Here is a 10,337-nt window from a genome sequence, read left to right on the forward strand (position 1 = left end):
GGGGGGGGGTAGCCAACCTGTCCACTTAATGACAAAATAAATGTATACATAAAGTTCTCAAAGCAAATAGAACATAATATGAATGCAGGCATGCAAATTACAATTATGATGAAAATTACAATTACTATTAAGTGTGCTGTATGGAGATTTTCCTAACTTCTCATCACTATATCTTTGCGACCAGCTAACAGGAGGTGTGATTACAGCGGCGTGGCGTTGCATGCCAAGGCAGCAGAGAGTCAATTTTCCTGTTGGGCAAGTGGGTATGTCGTTCGACCGAATACCCCCATGGAACTATAAATTAGCTCGTACATGCGTCGGTCAATCGAGTATCCTTGCATGTAGCTGCATTGGTCGGACCTCCGTACAGTTGGTGGCAGCAATAGCAACGCTGTTGTAAGCCTACTGAAGAAGAAGAACTTCTGTGTGTTACAGAACCGGTATTTGACGGAACGTAAGGTCGGGGTTTCACTGAGGATTGGGGTAGACAATAAAGAGGAGGGTGAAATTCGGGCAGAAATGCTCGGAAGACACCAAGAAATAATTCCCAAACGCTAAGAGGAGGATCACGACGATTTGAAGCAAGTTGCGACTTCAGCTTACGTTATTTGGGCCGGCTAGAAATGCGGCCTTTTATGGTCTGTTTTAAATAGTGTTCTCGTTAATTGGTTTGCCGTGTCATTGAAGGTCCCGGTCTTATTTTGCTGGAAACTGCACTCGATTTTGCCTCGTACATGCGATCACGGTCACATCAGAGAAGAAGACGATTGTACTGGTTAAACTGTTGTTTTAGCGCTGGGTATCGGGTCATTGTTTTACTTGGCTTTTTCGGTTGTCACGGTTTGCTACGCACTCCTGTGGTTGCTGTGACTGTAGGGTGGCACATAGCCCCCAGTAACATTAACAATATACAGAGCGATGGCCATTTCAGCGAGCCACCGGCGACTGCCCATGGGTGTGCGGACATTTAGTGAACTTTTCGAGATTGCCACCACGGGTTCAAGCAGGTCCTGCTGCAATGTTGGGTCCAGAGCCAGGCTGAAACAGCCAATCAGGTGAGAGTACATTAACCGCGGTCACTTTATAATAAATAACTTGGTTATCATTTGAATCGTGGGTGATAATGTGCATTGCAAAGCGTGCCTCTCCACAGTTATGGTAAAAGTAGCCTGGAAAAATCCCACGCCTGAGCTTTAAGAGGATGTTCCTTGTTGACACGTATTTAGCATTGACAGATCTTTGTCTTTTTTCCTAAGTGGAAAAAAAGTTAGATTTGACTGCGATAATGATTACAAAAAATGTATGTGCATATGGCCCTCATAGTTTGACACAACCTGTCAGTGGACTGGGTCTGGTCATTAGTGTGATGACAACACTTTAGATTCTTGTGTGTGTGTGTGTGTGTGTGTGTCTGTACAAACAGCTTCAAGCATGCCTGGATCTGTATATAGTGTCTGTGCCCTTTATCTGTTATGGTATGTTTTATGTGACTTGTGACAAGCATGAATGTGCCCTTTGACACTCATACATGTCCTGCGAGACATACAGAGTATGTGTGCTGTGACACACATGTCCCATGACGCACACTGCTGCCCTGGGACACTAAAATACTGTAGGCCCCAATTGGACGCTTTGCTGAATTAGAGTTTGTGAGAGGCTGGAATGATCTACTGCCCGAGGACTGTCATCCTGCAGCTCTGCTCTGGTTGTCCACCTGTCGTTGTGAACAGCAAGGAGAGAAATTTCCGGGCCATTCCAAGGTTAAGATGTATTAATTGGTGATGATAATGCATAAATGCAATCCTAAGCCAAGAGATAGCCTGGTCACATACTGACCGCAGTTTTCCTTGGTCAGTATTTTTTAAAATTAGGTCAGACTTTTTTGGGGGGGAATAATAGTGGTTTAGAGTTTGATGCAGGATCATGGTTGCAAGAAACCAGTTTACCCATGTTTTGATTTTTGACTGGGGAAGGGGGGGGTATATTTGTGTTCTGATGACACAAGGCAGGATTGTGTTGTGATTGGAGCCAGCGTGTATTCAGCAGTCTGAAACTGGAAACAACGGACACCGCTTTTTACCACTTTTGAACCGTCCCTCTGCATTAAATACAACAGGCAGTTCTGGGTCAGAGGGGTGATGCATGGCTACTTGGTCAAGAATGATCAAGTAACAAGGAATTCCTTTGTGACCGGTTTGAAAAAGAGGAGAAGGTCACAAGTTTGAGCAGCGCTAAACCTCACCCTGTCTCTTAGTTCCTCTTGAGTTTTCTTCAGCCTATAAAAAGCCTTGCGTTGCGCTGAGCTAGCCTGCACGTCCTGCCTGCAGAACGTGCGTTTCTGTGATAGCTTTCACATACTTGAAACTCCATGGGAACGGGACAATGTTTACATTATCAACGGAGCCTTGCCAGCTCTCTCTCACTCTGCCAGAGGAAACCTCCGCTGCACAGTCTCTGCCGGGCCTTCAGCGGGCAGATAAGATGCAGATTATTTGCCGGTTAATTTTTTCCATCTCCGGCGCAAAGGAGCCAACCTGGCAGCAGCCGCATTCACTCAAAGTTAAGCGAATGAGTTTTCCACGTCGTCTCGGCGTGTCGCGTTGCCGCCCCTGTGGTCCGAGCGCGCTTTGGGCGACAGAGAGGTTGCCTGTCTACGTCACAGGGCTGTTTTTGTTCCGTGCCACCTGCTCCTCTGTGACACGAGGGCTGGGCTGAGTTTGTCCGTCCCAGGGGCGCAAAGCCGGGTGGACCTGTCTTGGTACTTGTGGCGATCCCTCTGGGGCGGCGATTGCGAAACGGCAGCGCTGCTGGAACACGCAGCCCTTGGTCGGTGACCCCGTGACGTCAGACGCCCGGCTATCGCATTACACCGGCAGCACGCCGCTCCCGTGTTTGCACACACAACCCCAGCAGCTCCTGAACTTGGGCCAGGACCAGCAATGGCAGTCCAGCCTTCGTTTTCATGATGACTAGTTTTAGCATGACAGTAAGTAGTCATACATCTCAGGAATGCATTAGCACAATATCGTGGTTCGCTAATGCCATTGCAGCTCAACTCAAAGGCAGGATGAGTTTACGCTGCCATTTTTTATTTTGGAAATTGAACTGTCTTTGTTTTTGATACGCTTTAATTTTTTGACTGCAAGAAGCCATTGTTAAAGTTTGGATATATGTTGTTTTTTTCACATTTATGTGCAGGTACCTGTCCTCCTGTGGCATCCTGATGACAAAGACTTCCAGAATGCTTTGCTACCAAGACTGGGAGACGACAACCATTCCCGCACGCAGAACCTTCATTAGCTTCACCAACAAGAGGAAAGAGTACTCGGAGCGCAGAATACTGGGGTGAGAGGTGCAGCCTGGCTCAAAATTCCATGTATGAAAATATAACTGCAATCCTGCTGCTACTGTGCACAAGGGAGGGATGTCTGTCAAGCAGCAAGTCTTGAGACAAAACCTTAAACCATCATGAATCGGAGACTGTTTCTCCCTCCAGTTTTGAATTGGGACCTACTGTAATGTTAATGTTTATTTAGCAACAGGAAGTGAGGCGTAATGAGGCAGGGTTTGGAGAGCCTTTAATAACGCTGTCGCAGTAACAAGGGGAGTGTACTGGCCTGCTGTGCTTGTGTGGACATTTCCTTACACTGCAATGCAATTTTCGATACTTTTGCATTGTTATGATTGCAGATTAAGCTCCTGGTGCTGTGATAATTTACCGCAATTCAGAAGTTCACTGGATGAACTGCACAGAAAAAAATGGCGCATGTGACAAAGATTTTTTTTAAACGTTTAAAGAATAGTAAATCATAAATGGCCTCTTCACTGACTTTCTGTTTAAAAAAGTGAACACGTGAATTCTTGGGATTGTTGAAATGCACACCTCTTGCCCCCTCGGCGCAACATTATGGGGAGCGAGTGCATTTCGTAACATTCCGTCGCATGCTGCTCCTGTAGCATGGTCCCAGCTCCTTGGATTAAACGGCCCCCAGAGAAATGAACAGGAGCGAACTTGCGTACGATAAGATAATGTCCATTTCTGCAGTTAGGAATGTCTCCTCTCCCTGTGTGTAAGCAGGTACTCCATGCTGGAGATGTACAGCGTGGTTTCCAACGTCGACGACTACAAGCTGTTTGTCCCGTGGTGTAAGAAGTCCCAGACGATAATGAAGAGGAGTGGGCACGCCAAAGCGCAGCTGGAAGTGGGGTTCCCCCCCATCGTGGAACGATACACGTCCATGATCACAAACGTGCGCCCCCACCTCGTCAAGGTCAGTGCCTCCGCCCCCCCCCAACCAAAAACAGGACTTGGTGTTACGGCGGACGCGTGTCTGCGTAGGCAAGGGGCTTTGTCCCAGATCAGCTCAAAACGTCCAACTAACTAGATGAGAATGGCAAACTTACCGAAAGAAAACAACAGGACCATTCCAGAGTTACTGAGTAAAATGCTACACAGCCCACGCCAAAGGAATGGCTAATAAATTAAATTGCTGTTTTCATAACGAGTTCTGAGCTGGCTGAGAAGTCATCTTTACCTCTGGACTCAAGGTCTGATGTGCTGATTGTCGGAAACGATGGCAGCCGTCGGCAGACGTTCATGAACTCAGTGGTTAACACTGAAGAGGTGGTCTCTTAACGCCGGTGAAGGTGCTGACAGGCTCTTCTGCTCTCCGCGCCCTGCAGGCCGTGTGTACGGACGGGAAGCTCTTCAACCACCTGGAGACGATATGGCGCTTCAGTCCTGGGCTCCCGGGGTACCCCCGCACCTGCACCGTAGACTTCTCTGTGAGCTCCCTTCCCCGTGCCGTACCTCCACCAACTGGGGACCCCCAAACAAGCACTGCCACTGTTCCTCTTTGGGACATGTCTCTCTATCTCTCTCTGTCTCTGTCTCTCATATTTGTGCAGTCAAAATTTGTGATAAAACGTGTGGTGGTACAGCCACTGTTTACCCACTATAGACCATTTACGTACTCTTTACTCTGTCACACGAACAGCCAGTTTGGTGTATGTTCCTCCCACTGTAAGTCTAATGATTTCTATTGGTCACTCATTTATATGAATTAGGGAACGCATCATTGAAATGTCTCTCTCCTCTCTCTTTTTCTTTCTCTCCCTCTCTTCCTCCCTCCCTCAGATCTCCTTCGAGTTCCGCTCGCTGCTGCACTCCCAGCTGGCCACGGTGTTCTTTGACGAGGTGGTGAAGCAGATGGTGGCGGCGTTCGAGCGGCGCGCCTGCACGCTGTACGGCCCCGAGACCCGCATCCCGCGCGAGCTCATGTTCCACGAGGTGCACCAGACGTGAACGTGCGCGAGTGTGTGTGTGCCGCCGTGCGTGTGCGAGTGTGTGTCCCCTACCCCCCCAAATGCCATTTCAGTGTACGGTCAGTTAACGTGTTACCCCCCCGCCCCCAGCCTACGGGACACTCAAAACCAGAGACCCTCCTCACACTTTTATTCGGCCACACAGCTCCAGCTACTGCATGTCATGTTCCAAACGGATGGACCAATCGCCTGGGCCCTCTTCATCCCCCTGTCTTTACACTGGACCCGTTTTCAGCACCGATTTCAACGAGCGGCGCCTTCTACCTCTTAAACTGGGTCCCCGGTCCACACATCGCTGTTTTTACACCTGCCACTACGATCACGAAGTCACTGTGAATAATATCAAAATCGCCTCGCTTGATGAAGTGAATTGTATCGCCGCCCGCTAATTAGCGAGAGATTAGCGATCAGTTTGAAAAGCTGAAGTGTAGACGGCAGTTCTCCTGAGTTCACAGACTCTGGGCCCCCTGTTGAGGTCTCATTTTGAATGTTTGAACTGACAGCTGTGAGCGGTGAAGCCTGAACCCTCAGCGCTGAGGTTCGCTCTGTAATCTGTGACATCATCCCGATCCACCCATATTCCCTTGTCACAATCCTGGTGTCCAATCACGCGTGGCGTGGTTCAGTTGGCAGCGTGGCCTCATCGATGCTAGTGGATGGCATCAACAGCAGAAGGTTGTTTGGTCAGTTTTCGTATCCCTCCCCAGTTCCGTTTCCCCATTGCGCACAGCCATTACGGAGATACTCTTATTTCTTATTTTTAAAACTCCACGCCATTGCTCTTAGGTCTTGAATATCCTCTGAAATCAATAGGGACTCAATAAATGTATTAAACAAAAAACTGTTATTGCTATTTTCATATTCTAGTGCATTTTGGTTCCGTTTTATTAAACAGTGAATTGAAAGCGTTAAGGCTTTTGCTTGAATGGCGGCATCGTTTGAAGCCAGTCGGGGTTTGATAGGTTATGGTCAAGCATGTGTTTCTGTGTGTCCCCTCTTTTCTCTGAGGGTTTTCTGTGAGCCACCATTCATCTGGGAAAAATAATTCTGCACTTTATTTGTACAAAGGAAAAATTTGAAGTCTGGCTAATAAAACAATAGTCTTTTAGAGGAGGCTGATTTGTGTATTCACATATTATATATTCAGTGTTCAGTACACATCCAATTCTGAAATGAATTCATTCACTCCTTTTAGATGGTTTTAAATACAGCTGGCTCTTCGCCAGTCTTTTTGTTCTGTGGTTGGGCAGAGAGCTTGAAGGTGCTTGAGTTTCCTGTTAGTTTATTTCTTTCATGAAAATGTTCTTTTATCGTAACCAGGCGTACACTAATCAGCAAAAATAAATACTCTGTGGCAGTTATGTTTTCCACAAACTGAAAATCTAACTTAGTCTGGGTACAGTACAAGAGAGTGATTTTTTCAGTTTGACATTTTCCAAATGTACCGTTTGAAAATCATTAATTCACCTATAAAATCCTTCTAAATTGAATTGCTATTGAGGGACCTTGAGAAGTCTGAAATTTGCTTTAGAAACACTGTAGGAACCTTGTAGGTTAAGTGCCAGTTCCAGTGAATTGCTGAATTTGTACAGGTACCTTCTAGCCTGTGGCTCATTGAGTTGTGGGTGACACAGGTGTATGCCCTGACTGATTGGGTTGTGGGTGAGACAGACGTTTGTCCTCACTGGTTGGGTTGTGGGTGACATATGTGTTTGCCCTCACTGGTTGGGTTGTGGGTGACACAGATGTTTGCCCTCACTGGTTGGGTTGTGGGTGACATATGTGTTTGTCCTCACTGGTTGGGTTGTGGGTGACACAGATGTTTGTCCTCACTGGTTGGGTTGTGGGTGACAGGGGCGTTTGTCCTCACTGGTTGGGTTGTAGTGGATACAGGTGTCTGCCCTCATAGGTTGGGTTGTATGGGACACAGATGTTTTCCCTCACTGGTTGAGTTGTGGGTGACGCGGGACACAGGTATTTGCCCTGACTGGTTGAGTTGTGGGTGACGCAGGACACAGGTATTTGCCCTGACTGGTTGAGTTGTGGGTGACGCGGGACACAGGTATTTGCCCTGACTGGTTGAGTTGTGGGTGACGCGGGACACAGGTATTTGCCCTCACTGGTTGAGTTGTGGGTGACGCGGGACACAGGTATTTGCCCTGACTGGTTGAGTTGTGGGTGACGCGGGACACAGGTATTTGCCCTCACTGGTTGAGTTGTGGGTGACGCGGGACACAGGTATTTGCCCTGACTGGTTGAGTTGTGGGTGACACGGGACACAGGTATTTGCCCTGACTGGTTGAGTTGTGGGTGACGCGGGACACAGGTATTTGCCCTGACTGGTTGAGTTGTGGGTGACGCGGGACACAGGTATTTGCGCTGACTGGTTGAGTTGTGGGTGACGCGGGACACAGGTATTTGCCCTGACTGGTTGAAGCCAAGTGGGTGTAGAACAGCTGCTGTTAGCCTAGATATTTAACATTCCAGAGTAGTTTGAAATAGATCTGGTCTGTGTGGTACTTTTTTTTCTTTCTAATTGGGATGGACGCCTAGTTTTGTGTCATTTCATTTCAGCCAGCCTAAGCTCCAAGCAGCCGCTCTGCTAACCTTCTGCCAGAACCGTTCCAGCTCACATTTTTTCTCTATCAAACCTCACAAGTTTCCACCGTTACTGCAAGGGTAGCAGGTGGTGTTCGTAAGAAACATTTGTGGAAAAACTGTGACTGGTGGAACTTGGCCCTGAATTCACAGGGCCCATAAAGCCTTTATAACGTCTCTGAGCTTTCTTCATTGGTCATGCACAAGCACCCAAGGACAGAAATGGGTGTGACGCTTACATCTCCCTTGACTTTGGTTACTGAATAGACACTAAAATCCACTTTTAAAAGCTATTTAAATAGTTAGAATCTCAGAATTGCTACTCTTCGGCCTGTGGCTGTTGTGACTGCTGTAACCCTCAGCCTGTCAACAGCACTGAGTTTTCACTTTTAATGAGTGGGTTGTGTGTGTGTGTTTTTACCTGAAAGCTGATGTCTTTTGATGTCTTCTGGTGTCTTCCTGTTTCCAGGCAGCTCAGCAGACATTCTGCACACGCACACCTTGCACAAGCCTCACTGCACCAATCAAATCACGGAAAAGGAAGCTCACTACAGCCTGCGCCGTTAGGCCTCCGGGCACTCTCGTGGCAGAGCAGCTTAGCGCTGGTTTCTGTCAGGTCGATATTTCAGAAGCCCCATGGAAAGGCCCTGATCACAGTAATTCACACATTTGGTCAGTGATTTTTAGGGCCTAATGTGTGATTTATTATCCCAGAAGGAGGCCAATTGGGCTGAGGCGTGGGGGAGAAAAGACGTTGATTTGTCACCCAGGAATAAAATGGCGATATCTAATCAGATAATCTCTTTCGAACAAATGATCAGTCGGCGTTACAAAAGGCTTTGTGATCACCGTCGCTGTCTCTTTCCAAACGGCAGGTATTTGTCTGAATGTGCTGACGATGATCTTCCAGCTGTCTAATTTAGTCTCGGTTTCTGCAAGAGCGCGAGAGCTCGGATATCTGGCACTGGGGAAATGCGGGGCTGCATCACAGTGCCGATTCAGCCTGACCTGGTGTTTCTTTAATCAGGCTTGGGGCCTTGTGATTGGTGGATCCCAACACATAGATTTGTCGCTTGCAGTGACAGGCTAAAGAATCATCATGTTGCTCTTGATCCTCTGTCAAGCATTATTTAATGAATGTTCCGGATAAAAAGAACTGGGTAGAACAGTCTATGACCTGCACAAAGCCTTCCTGAGTACCGCATGATCTCTCAAAAGGGTGTAGAGTGTCAACATGTATGTCATAAATTATGTTCTGTTAAGGTGGCATGGTTTATGATTTGGTTGGTAATGTGGGAGATGTTACGATAGCGTTGTCTGATGACATATGGGCTTATAACCGTTGCTGTAGTGCTCATTACGGTCTAACGTAGGCCTAATGAAGGCCACATGCAGTTCTTATGTATGAGCCTTTGTAGGAAATTAGGTGAATTTCTCACAGAACTGGAACAGTTTGCAAAAACCATATTTTAGCCTGAATTGATGCAATCAGAGAGGAGGATCTTAATGAGCATAATGGATGTAGTTACGGTACCCAGTCTAAGTCTGAACCATTGAAAAGACTTTAGGAAAGGCTTTTGGGCTGAACTGAGTGGCTGTTCCAGTGGATGTGGATGGGCCCCACGGTCTGGTATTGAATCTGGACTGAAAAACAATATAGCTCCACATATTTTGCGGTTCATGAAACCTCACAAATCATTAGTCCAAGAAACTGAGAATTTATGGCTGAAAAAGGCTGAATTTTTGTAGGATCAAGGCACTCCAGTCACATTGTTTTCCAATTCACTAATCCTCAGATTGACCAGTTAAACAACAACAAAAAAAATTTCTTCCTTTTCCAAACATCTTTGTTCCAAATCGCAACTGTGAAAGTACCAGTTGAAGTTTTAAAACTTAACTCGACAGATCCATTTCGACTGACCTTGCCTTCACCTGTCCAAGTTCAGCAGTGTCCCATGTGATATTACGCCTCGTACGTTATATAATCATCCTGACTGCTGTTCCTGTAAATACCCATATCCACACTTCATTCACACAGCGTCACAAGGGGGGGGGGGGGGGGGGGGGGGTTTGATGAGTGGTGCATTTCCAGCAGTCGGGCTCGCTGACAGGCGTACGCTCGGGCCCGTCCGAATCCGCTTCGCCTGGAGCGTTTTCACCCGCCTTGCACTCCACCTGCTGTGGCCAGGGGGAATAAGTGAGGAAATGTCCCTTTGCTCCCTTTAATAACCTGTCATTATTATACTTGTTTATTAAATTCAGGATGTAGGGTGGTCGCGAAGTGTCCTTTTTTCCTGTATACTGTATATATGCTGCTTTTATTTATTTTTCCAATGCTGGTGAGGACCCGTCAGAATGTATGTCATTTAAAAAAACTGTTGTTTCGTAATGAAAGGGATCTCCACATTATATAT

The 10,337-nt window shown here is 47.1% G+C and overlaps 1 protein-coding gene across 3 annotated transcripts; it reads left to right on the plus strand.

Moving 5' to 3' along the window:
* The first annotated feature begins 252 nt into the window (after nt 1-252).
* Nucleotides 253-9,564, plus strand: si:dkey-190g6.2 (coenzyme Q-binding protein COQ10 homolog A, mitochondrial). Of its 3 annotated transcripts, XR_004761520.1 has the most exons (7): nt 253-1,055; nt 3,199-3,345; nt 4,079-4,271; nt 4,684-4,785; nt 5,138-5,290; nt 5,471-7,695; nt 7,740-9,564. XR_004761520.1 is itself a non-coding variant. In XM_035382537.1 (6 exons), the coding sequence occupies exons 1-6, from the start codon at nt 919-921 to the stop codon at nt 5,594-5,596; spliced, it is 858 nt and encodes a 285-aa protein (XP_035238428.1). In that variant the 5' UTR covers nt 253-918; the 3' UTR covers nt 5,597-9,564. The 3 variants fall into 3 exon arrangements, 2 of the variants coding, with proteins under 2 accessions (XP_035238428.1, XP_035238430.1); XM_035382537.1 differs by having other exon boundaries at nt 5,471-9,564; XM_035382539.1 differs by having other exon boundaries at nt 919-1,055; nt 5,138-9,564.
* The last annotated feature ends 773 nt before the right edge of the window (nt 9,565-10,337 follow it).

This window comes from Anguilla anguilla, chromosome 11 (genome assembly GCF_013347855.1).
Source record: "Anguilla anguilla isolate fAngAng1 chromosome 11, fAngAng1.pri, whole genome shotgun sequence".
Taxonomy (NCBI): Eukaryota; Metazoa; Chordata; class Actinopteri; order Anguilliformes; family Anguillidae; genus Anguilla; species Anguilla anguilla.

Bases quoted from the DNA above. Each gene is read 5' to 3' on its own strand.
- si:dkey-190g6.2 (XM_035382537.1), top strand. From the start codon at position 919: ATGGCCATTTCAGCGAGCCACCGGCGACTGCCCATGGGTGTGCGGACA. The intron at 3,346-4,078 runs GTGAGAGGTGCA...GTGTGTAAGCAG, and splicing joins TCGGAGCGCAGAATACTGGG to GTACTCCATGCTGGAGATGT. The intron at 4,786-5,137 runs GTGAGCTCCCTT...TCCCTCCCTCAG, and splicing joins CCTGCACCGTAGACTTCTCT to ATCTCCTTCGAGTTCCGCTC.